Genomic DNA, 19088 nt, shown 5'->3' with positions numbered 1-19088 from the left:
AGTCTTTATGTGGATGACATTGGCATTTGCTACAGAGGCAAATACATGAATAACATTGAACAGAAAATCCAGCTGGCAATTAACAGAATGCAGTCCTGGTCAGTATCAAATGGTTTTTGACCAAAACTGTTTGTATGCATTTTTGCCAGCTACGCCCTCTCCATCAGAGTGGTTAAGGAAACTAAATTCCTTGGATTAACTCTCGACAGTTTTATCCCTCACATAATGATTTGTAAAAGATGAATGTCTTAAAGCCATGAACTTCATGAACATAAAGGTTTTAGCTAAAACAAAATGGGGTGCAGAAAGTTCAGTTCTTTTAAATCTCTACAGAACACTAATTCGATCATGCCTGGATGAATGTATGGATAGTGTATGGATCAGCCAGGAAATCATATATCCAACTCTTGGACACAGTACATCATCAAGGCATACGACTGGCATTAGGGGCCTTTAGAACATCACCTACTCAAAGTTTGTATGTAGAAACAACCAAACTTTCTCTGGAGAACAGATACCTCAAACTAGCCTTGCCTAGCCTTTACAAACAAAAACCAAGACATATCCGACCATTTGGACTGCGGATAAAACCATATTTACAAGATCTCATTTACTTTTTACATTTATTCGTTTAGCAGATGCTTTTATCCAAAGCGAATTATGAATGAGGAAATCTTAAAGTAGATCTGAGCATTCTGGAACAGATACACTTCTGTATAATCCCTCCCCCTGGACCTTTAAAAAAACAAAAATTAGTTTAGACCTAACAAGAATCAAAAAATCTGAAACCCACCCAAGTGACTTTCAACAACTCCTCCTCTACATTAGAGAAATATATCCATCACATACTCCAACATATACAGATGGATCAAAATCTGAAGACCCTGTATCATCTTCATTCGTGATCAACCACAAAAAAGGGAATATCCATCCCCAACCACAGCTCAGTTTTTACAGCAGAGGCAAACACTATCATCTTAGCACTGGATTTCATAAAGATTATGCAACAGAAAAACTTTCTGATAATTACAGATTCAGAATCATGTCTTCAAGCGATGTCATCCCTAAGAAAATGATCACCCAATGCTTATAAAGATTCTTTGCAAATTGCTTTAGCTGGAGGCCAAAAATTTTAATATCTATTTCTGCTGGGTACCAGGACACTGTGGAATCCCTGGAAATGAAGAAGCAGACACTGCTGCAAAAAAGGCACTATCAGCGTATTTCAAGATGTATCCAATATCTCCCACTGACCTAAAACCCATAATAAACTCATATATTAACAATAGATGGCAAACTGAGTGGGACCAGTGCACCATGAACAAACTCCATGAAATCAGCCCTATTGCTGACGAAAGAAACGTTTCTCTGTTTTCAAATCGCTGGGACCAGATTGTCTACACCCGCTGAAATAGCTCACTCCAGGATGTCAAACAATTTTTTTATATTTAATATCTTGAAGACTGAGCAACATGTACCTTCTGCCAGAATCCATTATCCTTGAAACATGTTTTATTAGACTGTGCTGGTCTAATTAGTTTATGGCTATAAATGAGACAATATGACTTTTGATTAGTGCGGACTCTGAATTAGAGGTGTGCATGTGACTGTTTTGAATTCCACTCAAGCTTCCACTCCCATATACCAAACTGCTAACTCACTCCTGCAGTTGTAGGTTATCTTGCAGTTCTCTGTTATCTTCTATTTGTTATGGTCCTGGCTCAGATATTTTCTAACAAACCTAGCTTGGTTCTGTTTCCCAAAATAAAAACAAATTAGTCTTTTAAACACCCTGACTCTGACCAGAGTAAAAAAATAACGTACTATGACCAGGTTTTTTTTTTCTTCGTACATTGGGCATAATTTTTTAATCTTTTAGTGGGGTCATTTATATTTTTGTATAAAATGATTTTGTATAGGGTACACAGTGGCTTAGTGGTTAGCACGTTCGCCTCACACCTCCAGGGTTGGGGGTTCGATTCCCACCGTGGCCCTGTGTGTGCGGAGTTTGCATTGTTCTCCCCGTGCTGCGGGGGTTTCCTCCGGGTACTCCGGTTTCCTCCCCCAGTCCAAAGACATGCATGGTAGGCTGATTGGCGTGTCCAAAGTGTCTGTAGTGTGTGAATGTGTATGTGATTGTGTGCCCTGCGATGGATTGGCACCCCCATGCTCCCTGGGATAGGCTCCAAGTTTCCCCACGACCCTGAAAAGGATAAGCGGTATAGAAGATGGATGGATGACTTTGTGTAGACTCCTGTATGTATGTTGGTCACCTGTAACGTGCAAAGCATGTTCCTGACAGCTGTCGTGACGCCCACAAAACTCCATAAAAGTCCACAGACAGTTGGTGGCATGAAATGAACAATCAGGTTAAGGCTGAAAGACAGAAGTGGAAGTTTCTTGACTTGATTCTATGCTTCTATTAAATAGATTTATTGAATATTATAATAATTTTATTATAATATTATATAATTATTATTATTATTATTATTATTATTATATTATATAATTATAGAATATAATAATAATAATTATTATTATTATTAAATAGATTTATTGAATAAATCTATTTAATAATAATAATAAGAAGAAGAAGAAGAAGGCTCTAAATCCTCATTTCATTCCAAAATCAGTCATTTGATAATCACTTAAGGCTCTGCTCGGACAGACCGGCATTCCTCTGTTTATAGGCCGGCATTTCGTTTGTCATAATTTAATGATTAATTTTCATTTTTTATTTATTTTTTATGAGGCCCATTGTTCGTTTCTGCTACAGTATTTTTTTAGTGCTTGATTCGGTCTGCTGAAATACTTTGTTGGTTCTGCATCCCAAATGCATTTCAGCAAATCAGCGACCCCCGACTTCATATGTGATATCGTGTCTCTCCTCAATATTGAGCCCTGAAGTACCTGCCAGCTTCATTTAGGATGCATTTTAAATAATAAATTATTTCCTGCAACAAAATGGGTGTCAAATCTAAAAAAAAAAAAAAAAAAAAGAAAACATCAAGAAAGGGTATAGTCTGAGCTGAATTCCAGTTAAAATGTGGGGGGAAGAAAATAACTTTATTATGTTTCACTTATAATTATTTCATAATTAATGAATGTGGAGGAAGAAGGTGTTTTAGATCATAACTTGTTGTCTATAACTTTTAGGTTAAATTCAGAAAAAATAGAAACTCACTATTACACATCTTCTATTGTTTTATTTGCATTGCTAGTATTTATTTGACATTTATATTACCGTCCATTATTCAGTTCTCTTCTATTCATATGAATTGTAAAATTTTTTTCTTTTTAAACCATATTTAATATTATTTAAACCACTTCACCATGTTGCCTTCCAGGTTTTAAAACACTATATAAGTAATAATAATAATAATAATAATAATTATTATTATTATTATTATTATTATTATTATTATTAATAATAATAATATTTTGTTGTTGTATACATGTGTATGTCATAGCGTGTATGCTGATGCATTGCAGGCCAGTTTCTGTGTGGGAATAAGCGCTGTGAGAAGAATGAGGGCTTGAAGAGCTGGGAAGTGAATTTTGCTTATGTGGAACAGAACGAGAAGAGGAACGCTCTGGTGAAACTGCGTAAGGCAACAACCCCCACTGCTTTTAATCTTCCTCTGTGCCATTCTCCTCAGCGAGCCCCACACTGGATCTAAGCTCATTACATTAGATTAAAAAACAAAGGCCATCTGTGCCTGATACATTACCTGCACACAGATCAATACTTTTTAGAACTCTTCCTGCAGGCAGTGCATATGGTAATCAATTAGAAGAGGGTTCAAAGTAGAACCTCTTTTGGGGCGTCCAATCTTATCCACACAGGGCCGACATGCCTGAAGGTTTTCACTCCAACCAGCTGTCAGGTTAAGTTAGGACACCCCTGCCCTTAAAGAAGTGAAGAACCCTTAACAGTTCAAAGAATCCATGAGGGTTTTTAACAGTATGCATGATGTTTGGATTTAAGACATAGGCAAGTATTCATATCATTTTGAATATATTTTTAAACGGTGCTTTTTTGCACCGTTTAAAAAATTAAATTAATTAATTAAATTAATGCTATTTAATTTTCGGAGAGAAATTCTGTACACTGCAGTGCTCTTGTTCTGTACCTTCAAGCTTTGTTTATTTATTTTTTATTGAGTAAGATTTTGGCTTCTACTGTATGTCACTCTGATTCTTCTTCTCTAGGTCTCTGTCCAGAATGTTCCTTCAAACTGAACTACCATCACAAGTAAGGCGATCTTGGTTATATTTTGTCTAACTGTTCTGCACAATTCCTATTCCACTATTTTCTATTTCTGTTTCAGGAGGAAAGAGGTCAAGGTTAAGAAGAAATGCAGACCAGAAGGGAATGGAGATGAGTCACAGGCCAAGAAGACCAAGCGCAAGTCTAAACACAAACGCAAAGAGAAACACAAACACAAAAAGAGGCGAAAAGGCAACAATTGATTTATTTATTTACACTTTTCTTTTTATCAGAGGTTTATCTGTGCCATCGACCTTTGAGTCACTGAACGTTCTTGTTCTCTGTCACGCTTAGATAATGCTTACATTTACATTGGGCCTTGTTACATTATCTCCGAAACCCCATGTTGCCCCCAGATGCCTTAAAGGCCACATAGACAGATTCATACAAGAACTGCAGTGTAGATCATTGCATTCTTTAAAAGACTTCTCTGAAAAACACTAGCAAGAGCGCATTTTTGTAGCTGTCTGTGCTTGAAGTGTGATGTCATAACTTGGAGATATAGCTTGTTGATGCATGTTGCTGAACATTTCTATTGCATCCCAATACTTCAGCGGTATTGGAAAATGTAATTTATTCAAATAATATTTAGTTACTAATGATTTCTCATTAATGTATGACTTATGTCAGGCGGTTGTGCACGGTGTAACACACTTTATTTTCCTGTCTACAGAGGACTCTTCCTCAAGTTCTGAAGATTCCCATGGGTCCGCGAAAGGTTTGTGTTCCTTCTGTTCTGCTTGCTAGTTATCACAAACATCACTAACATTGTCTTTAGCACTAATTAATGCACTCAGTAAACACATCCGACACTCAAAAGTCTATCATTTTTCAATTACAAACATGTTTTTGAATCTGGTCATTGTGCATGAAATCTAAATTCGTCTTATTGTCAGACTTGGAAAGTGAAGAAGAGGCTGAAGGTCCATCAGAGTCGGAGTTCTGGAAAGGTCCAGCCCCTGCTCTGGAGGAGAAATCACGGTGAGCTTACAAGTTCTGCTGTCTTACTAAGACACACTGTATAATCAGTTCCAGTGACTGTATTCACATAAATCTTATCGTACCACTAAAAAGCTCCAAGGGTTTCTTTTTAAGACCTATTCACAAAACTATTGAGAAAACTTTTGAGTAAGGAGCTAAGCTAAAACTGAAGGTGGGGTTGATCATATTGTAACAGATGATGGTGTTTTTTTGTGAGTGAATATCAGCAGTGATTGGCTGATGTGGTATATGCTAATCTCTAAATTGTCAATAGTTTGTGAATGTGTGCGCGATTGTGCCCTTCCTTGTGCTCCGAGTTCCCTGGGATAGGCTCCAGGCTCCCCAATGCCCCTGTGTAGAATAAGCGGTAGAGAAAATGGATGGATGGATGGATTTGTACATGTAGGAAACTTTTCCTGAAATCTCATGAGTGATTTTGTTTCTATTTTCCAGGGAAGAGGAGTTTGATGAATACTTCGAGGGCATGTTTTTATGAGCAGGGGACTTGGCTGACCATCCAAAAGATTGTTCCCACAATGCTTATGTACAGAGTGAATAAAATGCGCACTGCTTTGTCATGAAGTTAAAACAGTTTACGTGTACAGTGTTCAAGGAACATGTCAATTTATACAAACTCATAAGCAGCTGTGCAAGGTTCTACTTCAGGGTTCTCCTTCGTGGAGGGAGTGTCAGACTGCACCGATTTAATAACTGCTTTAACCAATTATGTGTAATGTGTGATAAATATGCTACTAATATTATATGTTGAATGTTCTGTGTTTTTATATTATTTTTAAATAATTAATGTTTATTTTAGTAATTGGTAGCAGGCTGTTTGAAACAAGGTGAAGGGACGAATTTGGGGCTTCAATTATTAAACATGAACGCAGTATATCAAATATTTCTCTCACAGGCTGAACAGTGAAAATCATTGTGTCCATAACCATCACTTGTGCTCACGCTCACACACACACACACATGAAGGTGAATATTCTGCCCACTTAATAATCAGAATGTCTAGACACCAAACAAACTCATTTAAAGCTCTTTGCACTGTAACGGTTTGTGTTTTGAACAGCATGTCTGACCTTTAGAGTAAGGAAGTTTCAGAGTTTGACTGAAACAAGCTGTCTCAGGCCACCAGCAACCTGAGCCTCTTTACTGTGAGATGATCCAGCTTTACTAGATAATCCCTGAGATGATAGAGATGTCTTGGTACCGTCCAAGTCCTCCCAGTTCTCCATGTGTCCTTTGACAGAAATAGCTAAGTATACAGTATGTGTGAAAAGGCCAGTAGAATGAGTGTCATAAGTGTGAGAGAGTGGATCTTCAGGACATTGGAGATCTTTGAACCGTGAATTCACTTGTTTATTGATAGTATGTTTTATAGCAACTTGTACATGTGTCAGTCTGTGAGGTAAGAGGACATTGGATATAAAATCTTTCTTTCAATATTACATTGGTCGGTCATATGTTCTGTCAGATCTGGTTTAAGAGGTATTAAAAGTAGTGCTGTTTGAACCATTGTAGGAAACGTATTCATGTGAAGGCCTTTATAATGAAAAGAAGCAGCATTGGCCTCTTATTAGATTAAAGGTCTATATTGATTTACAATCTAATTGTTGTTGTTCTCATTGCAAAACCAGACAGGGTGTTCCTGATATTATGGACAACAATGAGATTACATATCTGTATTCAGACCTAGTAAGATGTGAGCAAAGTACTACTGTAGGTTCTATATAACACAGGAATAGCTCCTGTCATTTGTTTTACATAAGCAGAACCGTCAAGATTAAACTTAAATGAACTCAAGCTTCCCCTCAAGCCCTAAATGATCTTACAACATTTCAGTTCTGTCAGTACTTGCTTGATCCTACACAGTTTTTTTATTAACACTTTCAGAATATCCATCTTAATAAGCTAGATCATGTGATATGAGATATGTGCAAGACCACTTAGCTCTATCAGTCTAGATGTGCTTTAATTAGAGCCAACTGCACATTGACATCATTCATCATATTGTTAGAATCTCAATGCATTATTAATCACTAAGAACTATCAGGCCCTCTGCATCCATGACAATTCTTGAAAATTCGTGCATCACACTGAAGTAACCCTTCAAAATGTTTCACTAACATCAGTCAAGTTCTGGCCTTGAACCTTTACATCAAGTCATTTTGAAATGGTCTTTAAAAATGTATTAGGCAAAAAGAAAAAAAAACACAAGTTGCCTCTTCATTGTTACTTTCTCCAACACTTCTCACTGTTTAAACAAATTAATGTATTTTTTATATAAATATATATTTCATATATAAATATGATGAACTCACTAATGAAGTATTATTGACAGCATTTTAAAAAAAAACTTTGATCTCTTAAATAATTCCATGTTATTATTTAGCTGTTATATTGCAACTTTTGCGATAATTACCGGAAGAACTGAAATCTGTCCATCTTAAATCTGTTAAAAGCTAGTGATACATGAAAGAAACACCAAACAATATCCAGACTGTACATTATTTTCCAGTTTTGCTGTGGTGTTCTGTGTTATTTTCAGAATCAGCCCTTTCATCTGTAATAGATTTAGAGTTTTTGTTTTTTTTGTCAAAGAATTACAGAAAGGGAAAAACAACCAAAAATGGTGAATCCTGAGGTCCAAAAACCTCCACCTGGTTAAAAAAAACCTTCCACCTGCTGTCACATGTAACTGGTTGGTCAAGCTCTTTGTCCAATGGTTCTTTTTAAAATATGGTGCACGTTTTAGACTTCCCTCCTTCAGTAACTTCTGGTATAGGGAAAGACAGACAGGAAAAAGAGGGTAAGGGTTAGAGCAAACAAATTAAATGTTCTTACCATCACATGGAAGTCCCTTGATTAATAAAAAAAATTATGGCTGTTTGGAATGTATTTTTTTAATCAGGATTTATCAGTGGCTTTAAATAGACCTTTTTTGTCCTCCTGTTTCTTCTTTTCATTCTCAATGGCATCTAGTTTGGCTTGATATACATCAGCCAGCTCTTTCCAGTGGGCTCTGTTGTTGTTCAGACCAGCAAACATGGGAGTGATCTCCTTATGGAATCTTGCAAATTCCTGTATGAGCAAGAATTCAGTTACTCCATGTGCTTATAAGCTTGCCTTTCAAAACCTTCTTAAACGGGGACTTTGCTTGGAGCTAGAGCTTTTTAAAAGTAGGTAGGTACTTTAACTTTAGCTTTGCAAGTACTAGGAGATACTGCTGTACTCAGCCTGACCAAATGACCACTGAGCGTCTCACAAACCAAAAAGAAAAGCAAATTCACCTTGTACACGAATGAGCAGACAAAATCAATGAAGCCACACTGCATCTTGGGCAGCTCATCCGCCTTCTTCCTGTCCATCATGGGCTGAGGAAAGATTTCCCAAGAAACATTTATCAGCTGCTGGACAAAACCTAGATAAACTGTCTTAATTGATCTTTTCGGTTTTAGTGCTATATAAATTACTCACAATAGGTTCTTGCTCAAGTACAGTCCTCTCTAGGTCTCCCTGCTCCCAGAATTCAGCAGCCACCATCAGAGCCACCTTCAGCAGAAAGAAAAAACTCTTCAGAAAGTTGCTTGACAACCAACTTTACAGACCACTTGTGTGTAAATTGTAAATGACATGCCTTGCTTTGGACCTCCCATGGTTTTGTGATGGCAGACAGGTCACAGCCTGTCATCATCATTGCCCTGTATTCAGCCAGAAACATTATTACAGTATGTCAAAAATAATACCCAGCAATATACAACTTTATACTAATTAATAGATACCCAATATTTCTAGATTCTGCTAAACACAAAAAACAAAGGAAATTTTATTTACATGATGATTTCTTTCCTAACGGGATTGGTTGCTACAAAGTTAATGGCTTCCTTGTCATCTGTCATTGGTTCTGTGGTATCAACAATCTTCTGGAACAATGTTCTTTTTCTGTGAGGTATAGAAACAAGAGAGCATTCAGAGAGACCAGTTATATTTTAAGACGGATTGATGCAAGTCAGAGGAACAAGACCTACTTGAAGTACAAAGCCAGATCAGTGGCAATGATGCAGACATCATGTAAATGCTGTACTGTTTCAAACTGGCGTTTCTGTAGAGTCTGAAAAATGTTTAGGTTCTGCAGACCAAAGAAAACAAAACTGTGAGATGGATCATGCCTACATAGACTATATAGCCGAAAGTATGGGGACACCTAACCATAACACCCATATGTGTTTTTCCCCAAACTATTGCCACAAATGAACTTGGAAGCACACAATTGTATACAATGCCTATGTATGCTGTAGCATTACAATTTCCCTTCACTGGAATTATGGGGCCCAGACGTGTTCCAGCATGACAATGCCCATGTGCACAAAGTGACAACATTTGTCACTTTTTTGTGTCTCATTTGTCAACATTTGTCATGACAACATGATTACGTTGGAGTGGAAGAACTTGAGTGTCCTGCACAGAGCCCTAACCTCAACTCTGCTGAACTCCTTTGGGATGAATAGGAACACCAACTGCGCCCCAGGTCTTCTTGCCTGACATCAGTGCCTGACCTCACTAATGCTCTTGTGGCTGAATGATCACAATTCCCCACAGCCGAGCTCCAAAATAGTGGAAAGCCACCACAAAAGTATTGTAACAGCAAAGAGGGGACTAAATCTGCAATAGGATGTTCAACAAGCACATATAGGTGTGATGGTCAGGTGTCAACAAACTTTTGTCCATATAGTGTACATAATCTCTATATAGGCTTTACATATCTGAATTACATTGTATGTTTCCAAACCTCTTCTGCCATAAGAGTCTTGCTATATTCAAGATGGTGTCTCTCCAGAATAGAGGACCCATGAAGTTTGGCCAAAGGTGAAGCACTCCTGCAATGGAAATAAAATTATTATGAGTGCATCTGGAAGAAAACCCAGTGATGATTGTGATTAAAAGAAACAGTCAATTTCATACTTTGTCTGATAAAGGTTGTTGGTACCCCTGTGGTCAATGTCATGGCAAAAAGCAGCCGCCACCATCGCAAAGGCATCAAGGTCTGAGTAGTATTTTCTCAGCTTTCCAGTCTGGAGAGTAACAAGTAACAAGGTAAAATATGACACGAGTCAGTGGTGGTAAAATATTAGGTAAAGAGGAACAAATAAATAAACCTTGTTTATTTGACAGAGACATCAGGGTGACAATGTCCAGTGATCATTTGTGTACACATTTGCTTGTCTTGCTCAGATAATCTGTACTCATTGTGAACTCTCTTGTGAACTTGCACCCACTGGGAAGGCCACATGTTTGAAGGGATCAAGGTTAACCTTGGCGTGATACTGCAAGTGTCTATTACATTCTGAGTGCTAGGTGACTGATGCAACATGACATGACTGATCTCTCGTTTTAGAACCAAATAATTGTTCAAATTTCTGTTGAATAATTTTCCCATGTGGAATCTTGTGGATGTGATGTGTGTGAAGATCATGTGGATCTTCACACACAACAGTCTCTAGAGTTACACAGAATGATGTGAAAAACCAAAAACATCCACTTAGTGGCATTTCTATGAGTGAAAATGCCTTGTTAAAGTGGGAGGTCCTAGGAGAAAGGACTGGTTTAAGCTGACAGGAAGGGTACAGTAGCTCAAATAAATCACTCTTTACAACCGTGATGAGCAGAAAGCATATTAGACAACAAGTTAAACCTTTAAGCAGATAGATTACAACAGCAGAGGACCTCATCAGGTTCTACTCCTGTCAGCTAAGAACAGGAATCCGAGGCTTCAGTGGGCACAGGCTCACAGAAAGTGGACAGTTGAAGATCAGAAAAAAGGTTGCCTGGTCTGATGACATCTCGATTTCTTCTGTGACATGCAGATTTAAGGGTCAGAATTTGAGCATCAACACCATGAATCCCTGGACCCATCTTGCAGTTTTCTTGGGACTCATTGGGCCACTACCAACTGAGTATCTTTGAATGCCAGAGCCTATCTGAGTATTGTTGCTGTCCACATGCATCCCTTTAGGGTCATAATTTACCCATTATATAATAGCTACTTCCACCATGATAATGCATTATGTCACAAAGCACACGTCATCTGAATCCAATAGAACACCTTTGGAATGTGGTAGCACAGGAGATATGAAGCATGAATGTGCACCTGAAAAATCTTCAGGAATTACATGATACAACGTCAACATATCAACATGGACCAGAATCTCAAAGGAATGTTTCCAACATGTTGTGGAATCCATGCCATGAAGAAATGAGGTTGTTATAAGAGCAAAGGGGGGTTCCTTCACACTATTAATAACTCTGGTAGCTAATGGGGAGATTTGGGGATGCATTAAACATAGGTAGCATTATAGTACTGTCTCCCAGGTGTTAAATTATGGGTCCCGGAACAGATTCCACTTAACACTGAAACTGAATAAATATTACTCACCTGCAGTAAACAGAACATGGTCTGACCCACGTTGAAGCCATGCCTCCAGTTATGGTAAGTAATGTCTCTGTAACCCTTCCTGACTGTGTACATCCATCTGGTTAGAACCTGAGGTAAGTTTGGGAAATACACTAAGTCACTAGGAGATGCAATCGAGAACCTCTGAGTTAACAAAAATGAAGAGAGGGTTATTTTAAGGACTCACTGTTCAGCAGCATAATTTTACCAAATAATATGGCAAAACAACAAATAATCACATGTAATTACCAGCATATATAATCCAGTTATGATCTTTGAATTTAATTAACTGAGCATTATAGAATATATGTACGATATCACTGCAGTTTTAAATTAGATGGCAACATTACAGTATTAACAAATTTTTATTACACTTGTTATTAATAATTACACATACAGCATATTCACACAATAGAATGCAATTTGACATTTGTTTAAGTGGTAAAGTTGTGCATTATCTGGAAATCCAAATGACATGAAAATCTGTCTGACCTCTGGGGGAACTTTGAACTTCTCCACCACTCCAAGTTCAAAGAAGCAGCGAATACCACACTTGATAAGGTCGAATTCAGACAGAGGAAAGTCACTGAAGTGGAACTCCAGCAGGTCAACATCCTTGGCTTCAGGTATGTTTGCCCTCTGTTTATGAGCATGTGCGATAATGTAAGCCCACCATCAGACATAATTCAAACTTCTTTATTTCCATGCTGCTTAAACACTGTTGGCTAATTATGTGAACAAAGTGTCCAGAAAATGGATGCTGCAACTCATTTACTCATTGTGTAAAGACTGAAAAAGGCTTACCAAGAGTTTGTACATTTCTTTTTGATCACACTCCTCTGGTTCTTTATTAAACTTCTCCCTTGTGTTCTGTTAGACATGAACAAAGCATGTAAGATGGATGAAATATTGACACTGACCTGTACTGAAAAAGTTTTTTAAATAGTGAACACTCATAACGTAGTGAGCTCACCAGGATCTCCTGGACCTCATTCAGGGATGCTCTTGTTTGATACATAACCATCTCCTGAGCAATTTCTTTCCTCCACTCCATTTTGTTCAGTTTATCATAAGTGTCACAGTTGAGCACAGACCAACCCAGGAATTGTGTGAGGGCCTGTGTGAGAAGATGAAACCTCAACCACAGCCCTTTCCCCACCAACGTCTGAAGCATTAAATAAATTGAATGGTAATGGTAGTAGCTGTTTCACCTCAGTGATCTGCTCATCTTGCTCATCAAATGGCTTGCCATCTTTTCGGTTGAAGAAAGTGGCAATGCCTACGATTTCCTCTTTTTTGTTGACAATTGGAAGAGACAAGACGTTCTTGATGATAAAGCCTGTCTCATCCACGGCTGTTTTCTGAGGTCAAAATAAATAGACAGAGACTGAAGAAAAATGGACAGACACAATTAGTGGCAAATCTCATATGCATACTTTTCTGTGTAAATTACACAGTGATCTGGCTTGATGTTAATGTGGAACTTTTCAGTTGACCAATTTCAGACTTAGGACAGAACACCATGCATTGTCCAATGCATTTTTGTCCAAATTCTAAATTATATATTTAATATTTTCTTGTGTGATTAATTAATGGAAAAACCAACATAAAGTGTGTTAGTAAAGTTTTGGGCCATGACGAGTCACCCAAACAACTTCAGTACATCTTGTCATAGATTCCTCAATTGTCAGTAAATGTACTGGAAGGCTAAACACCATTCTTCCAAAAGATATTCCCTCAATTGGTGTTTTGGTACCCTGAGTCCCCAGTTCAAATCTTGAGATTAGTTTACTGTCTGTGTGGATTTTCTGTACTAGTTCTCCCTTGTCCATGTAGGAAGAACATGGATAGTGGATTGGCTACACTAAACTGGCTTAGGTGTGAATGTGTGTGTTCTCAGTGTGGTGTGTCATTAAGAGAGAATTTCTGCCTTACGACCACTATAGCTCTCGATCCACCATGACCCTGGCCAGTATAAAGTGGTTAGTGAAGATGATCAATGAATGAATAAATTATGGAGGTGGAGAGCACTATTTAATATAATCCATGTGCAAAATCCCCTTATGTGTTGGTGACAGTGATCTGGTGACAGTGAAGGCCAGAGCAAATGATTTATGTAATTTTCATGATCATCAAACATTCAGTGAGCTCTTGTGTCCTGTGGATGGGGGTGGAGTCCTGTAAGAGACTACTTGCATCAGGATAGAAATGTTTCATTGTAGGATAAAGGTGATCCATTGGAATCACTTTGGATTGATTTACAGTGAGCCTTGCCTCTAGGAGGACCAGTGGACCCAGCAAAAATAAATAAATGCCCCCAAAGCAAAAATTTTTATTTTAATTTGTCACCCATCTTTATACTGTATATTCTTGTATTGAAAGTCGTTATAGTTGTTACAATTAATCGCAGCTAATATTGTGATTACCATATAACATTCTATTGTAATATAACAGCTAATTCTGTGATACTGTGGGGGAAGGGGACTGTTCTGTGCACCGTACCTGGAATGTGAAGTATTCATCAGCAGCAACATTCATCATGTTACAAATCTGCAAACAGCAGACAAGCAGTGTTTTTATTGCACAAAACAGATTCACTTTACACTATACAGTCATGTGGAAAAAATAAGGACATATTTGGAAAAGCAAACATTTGATCATGTTTGAAACAGTGCCTATTAATAAAGTCAATATCCTTGAACAAAACCACAAGGAAAAATAGTGTGTTTAATCATTTATTCAGCAGAAATATTAATAGATGTGATATTCTTTTGTGGTAAATCCTTTTTGCTGAAGACCTTACAGAACTCTTTAGATCTTGGCATGATGACTCCACAAACCTCAATAACAAAGGCAACACCAGACAGAAGACGTGAGAGGATTAAATAAGACAGATTCCACCTGCATTCCCTAAGCAGGTTCTGATCACTATCACCCAATCTTGAACACCTGATTATAATTTTATGGATATTAAGGTGTGATAAATGTAGGGGTGTACTTACTTTTTCCATGTGACTGATCTATTTTTTGTTGGTTTTTTTGTTTGTTAATTTAGATTGTGAAAATTACTACAAAATGTCAATTTTATGTATCATTTGATAGAGTGTATCACCTTTATTAATAGGCACAGTTTCAAAGAGGATCACATGTTTGCTTGCCCAATTATGTAAAAAAAAATAAAATAATAAATAAATAAATGAATAAAAAATACAATTTACATGGGGTGTACTTATTTTTTCACATGACTGTATATACCAAAGGCTAACAGGAAATCTAATATTTAGAGCTGCAGACTCTCAATTATAGACCATATGGTTACTTAACCTTTTTAAGATACTTGGTAAGTATTATGTGCAAGATGTGAACAAGGGTATTATTATATATTAAAAGAACTTACAAAGCCATTTTCAGCTACATAGCTGGGGAGTCCACTAACAAGGGCCCAGTGATCTGCAGGCGGTCCCCTGCCAAGAAAATTAAATGCAAGCACAATACAGCTTAGTATGCAATTTGTTGTAGCTGAACATGTGCCATGTACTGTGGACACAGTGGTTCTGTTAAAATACAAATAATACTTACGGTATGACTTTGATTTCTTCCTTAGCTTCTAAAAGATAATCAATGATTTTGTAGAAGTTGATTTCCTGTGAAGCATACAAAGAAATATATCAGTCATACTGACTGCCTGACTCTCATACTGACTGTCCTCAGTTAACTGTTTTAAATAGAATAAAATGGCAGTGAAATGACACATGCCCTGCCATCAGGTGTCTTGGGCCCTTTGTACGGTTCCACGTCTCCCAGTTTAATCGGCCACTCATCATAGAATTCCTAAACCAGAACAACACAATGAATGGGTGACAAGAATATCTGAAGAACACGATAGTGCTGAAAAGGTCCTTATGATAAGCGAGTGATGCTATGTGTGTCTGCTATGAATGACATACCCTCTCTTTGGTCATATCCAGTAGCCCCACAGAGTACCTCTCACACTGCAGGTAGGTCCTCACAGTGTACAAAGCTTTGTGAAACTGTCTCTCAATGTCCGTCAACTCTTCAAATACTTTGCTGGCAGACCAGAGAAGAACCTGCAGTATCAGTGAAAGAACAACAGCCATGTGGCTTTGCCATTGGCTTTAAACATCATGGCGAAAAATATAGAAAGTTCTTGTCCACTGACAAGTTACCTGACTTCTTCTGGATTCTACATTCCACATATAATTGGTGTAATGTTGAAGAGCGATGACCGAGGCAAAGTTTAAGTAATTGTTGAAGAGCTTTGAAGAGAGCAAAATGTATGTTTTAATAGATTGCTGGTTGGTGGCAACTGAAAGCAAATCAAAATCAAACGATAAATGTTAAATAGACATTTAGTACTTAAGCATGTTGCTAAATGGTGCAACTGCAGCAGTATGACAATGTAAGCGTAATGGTCCTAAATACATGTCTGTGTGCAGTTTGCCTGGAGTTTGAGCATGCAACTTTCCAGTTCTTGGACTACCGTGTGGTCATGAGGTCACTTCCCATGTGAAATGTAAAATGACTATTTAAAACAAGGAAGTATTTCACCTGAAATATTCTGTATTTCACCTTAATCTCCACCATTAATATATTTATTGTCGCATCAATGTGATATTTTGGTTGCACATAATATATACTGGTGTATTGTTACACTGCGTGTTACTATTGTTGCAAGTTAGCCTTTAAATTTTTCGATTGACTTGCTGCTTTGTGAAAGTAGTGTGACTGTTGGGCTCCAGTGTTTATTTGTGTGTCCATCAGTTTTTCCTACAGGCTTGGTCTTGCACTTGTTTCTGGTCAGATGGTGGAAACTTAGTCCTCTAGCACTTGTATCACTGCTGACCTCTAAAAGCTAGATGCTAGATGCATTGTTATTCTGCATTATTTTGGATAACAGTATATGTCAAATGAGTAAACATGAATGTAATGGAAATGTTTTGTAATGTGCAATTTTGTGCCAATGTGACTGTTCGCAGTTCAGAGTCCAAGTTATTTACGCTTACATGTTCATCTGTTTTGGAGAATTCTGTTCCTCCGACTTTGTTTAATGCCATGACGACTCCCAGAAGATCCTTTCCACAAACAATTGGAGCAGCCATCAGGTTTTTGGTGGTGTAGCCTGTCTGATTGTCTACAAAGTCACTGAACCGGGGGTTCTTGTTAAAAGAGAAGAAAGATTCAAATGAACATTTACTGAATTTAACTGATGGCTTCATGGTCATCAGATAACTGAGTTAAATCTTGTCTGAATAAAAGAAAAACAGTAGTTAATGAACAACTAAATGAATGGAGGAATGAATGAGAGAAAATGAATCTTTATCTTCATGATAATTACTGATTTATTTGATATAAATTCTGATGTGAATAAATTACATTGTTGCATGCAAACTACTATGGTAAAATATTGGTTGGTGGTAATTATGGAAATTAACAGAGCCTGTAGGTACACATGAATGTTAACAACAAATTAGACATCTGTTGAATAACTTATGGAGGGATACTATTTTTATATTCCTCATTTAGGTATCCAACATCACATTCACATAACTATGACTGAATAAGATTGCAGAGTGAATGCTAATTTCTTCTTATGCCTGTTAAGATCTAGTGGCTATATATGTTCACTTGTTGGCTGTAGCTCAAACAGTGTTTAACATAATTGGCTTTGGCCATTTAACGTTAAAAATAGTTTGAAAATGTTCTGTTATGTAATGGTGTAAAAGGGGGCATAATATATTTTGTAGCAAATATTCATTCTCTAAAACAAATGATATCTTCATACTTTACACTTCTCTAAAATGTTTATATCATCACAAATAACACTTCTTTCAATGAATCAGTATGAACAAAAACTTCATTTCATTATGACACTGTTTTTAAGAGAAGCTAGTGTCCTCTAATTTTATTTGGAAACTCCAAATCTTAATTTTGTGTACATGGCACAGTTCAAGAGAGAAAAGTAATTTGCCTTACAGGATACTTACTATCGCCTGCAAAGATGACTAATCCATGTATGTTTAAAGGTTTGGTTTTAATTGAATACTTCTGCGAATCAGTGGCTTAAACAGTACAAATAACTGCTGAAGCTAATTTTAAAAATTTCACCTAAAATTGCTTGTATTCTTATTTACAAAATAAAGGCGTAACATTAATAACACTAATAACATTCTTGGATTTAGATAGGAATCGTGTTTTTTTTCTTCTTCTTCTTTTTTTTCCCTGCTACAACACAAGTGGCATGTCCATTTGTCTGGCCAATTACAATCGTATGTTTGCAATGAAAAAAACATTTGTCATACAGATTAAGCATAACAGTTAGCAAAAAGAACAAAGGGCCTTTACAATGATAAACTTTTGAGATCATGCACTCACCTGCTTCACGTCAGGTATGTTAACTCCCTTTTTGTTTGTGGCTATTTGCCCAACTATGCCGATGTCAGTGGGGAACACAATTTCAGAAAATGGGTTGACCAAATTGCTCTCATATGTGGAGGTAGGAGTAATGTCAAAAAGACATGTGGCAAGCTCTGGGATTCCATTCCTTGCTCGAGATATAAAGTAGCTGCATCGATCTGCATTCACTAGCATACATATTCTCTGGAGGGCCTTGTGCATGCTCTTCTCCATGACTATTTCACCCTGTAATTCCCTGACCAGATCAAATATGATAGCAGCCTCCTGGATCTGGCAGACATCTTTGTACGAGGATGGATCTTTGATCTCGAGCTTCTCCGTAAAAGCAGCATTGATAACTTCAGACCGCAGCTTCTTATCAAAATACTCTTTTGCAAACTGTGGGTTATTTTCCAAGTATTTTTCCACACTGTCCTTGTCTGCCATTTTATATCAGGTGTGTTATTGTAAGGAGGTCCTTAAAGGAGATGCATCACCTGCAGAAAGCCAGAAGGAGAAGAGGAACAGTATTGCTTGTTTTATTGGATAGCTCCTTCACCCAGTTGTATCCTATACTGTAGTGCAAAAAAAGGCTCCTGGTCTTCTCCGTCAAGCTGGAAGACTACAGTGGCTTACAGGCTGAAGGGATCAAAGCAACTGCTAATTAAAGTGACGTCATGACATTAAACCTCCTAAGCTTTCTTAACCTGCAAATCCCCACGCTGATAATTTTACATTCTACAATCCAATCAGTGGCAAGTCTTGTTTTGTGCTTTAAATGTCATGATGTGATATGTTATACGTCAACCATTTCTCTGGAACGATGCTTAAATATTAACAATCTATATACTTAGACCAGGGTAATGAACCTGCTTAGACCTCATTCTGGTCCCCTGATCCTTCAGGCATGTTTATAACATACCTGAACTGAGCAATCAAGAACACTGAATGCCTGTTAAAGTT

The 19088-nt window shown here is 37.4% G+C and overlaps 2 protein-coding genes across 2 annotated transcripts in view; one reads left to right on the top strand and one right to left on the bottom strand.

The window, feature by feature from the left end:
* fra10ac1 (FRA10A associated CGG repeat 1) overlaps positions 1–8149 on the top strand; it is a 26415-nt gene extending 18266 nt beyond the window's left edge. Inside the window, exons 9-14 of the mRNA XM_053639884.1 lie at positions 3493–3606; positions 4213–4255; positions 4332–4462; positions 4944–4988; positions 5167–5251; positions 5705–8149. Coding sequence (XP_053495859.1) covers positions 3493–3606; positions 4213–4255; positions 4332–4462; positions 4944–4988; positions 5167–5251; positions 5705–5747 — 461 coding nt within the window. The 3' untranslated portion in view covers positions 5748–8149. The remainder of the gene's footprint in view (positions 1–3492; positions 3607–4212; positions 4256–4331; positions 4463–4943; positions 4989–5166; positions 5252–5704) is intronic.
* On the bottom strand, positions 7939–19088 carry pde6c (phosphodiesterase 6C, cGMP-specific, cone, alpha prime). Its single transcript, XM_053639883.1, has 22 exons — positions 18105–19088; positions 16736–16888; positions 15899–15988; positions 15659–15799; positions 15468–15542; positions 15291–15355; positions 15109–15175; positions 14214–14261; positions 12923–13072; positions 12685–12828; positions 12516–12581; positions 12204–12350; positions 11694–11801; positions 10223–10332; positions 10050–10137; positions 9289–9389; positions 9095–9202; positions 8898–8961; positions 8738–8812; positions 8551–8634; positions 8197–8341; positions 7939–8036 (listed from the first exon to the last, which is right to left on the bottom strand). The coding sequence occupies exons 1-22, from the start codon at positions 18570–18572 to the stop codon at positions 7993–7995; spliced, it is 2541 nt and encodes an 846-aa protein (XP_053495858.1). The 5' UTR covers positions 18573–19088; the 3' UTR covers positions 7939–7992.

Source organism: Ictalurus furcatus, chromosome 13, assembly GCF_023375685.1.
Source record: "Ictalurus furcatus strain D&B chromosome 13, Billie_1.0, whole genome shotgun sequence".
NCBI lineage: Eukaryota > Metazoa > Chordata > Actinopteri > Siluriformes > Ictaluridae > Ictalurus > Ictalurus furcatus.
The sequence above is the reverse complement of the archived record's forward strand: the minus strand, read 5'-3'. Positions and strand labels throughout refer to the sequence as shown.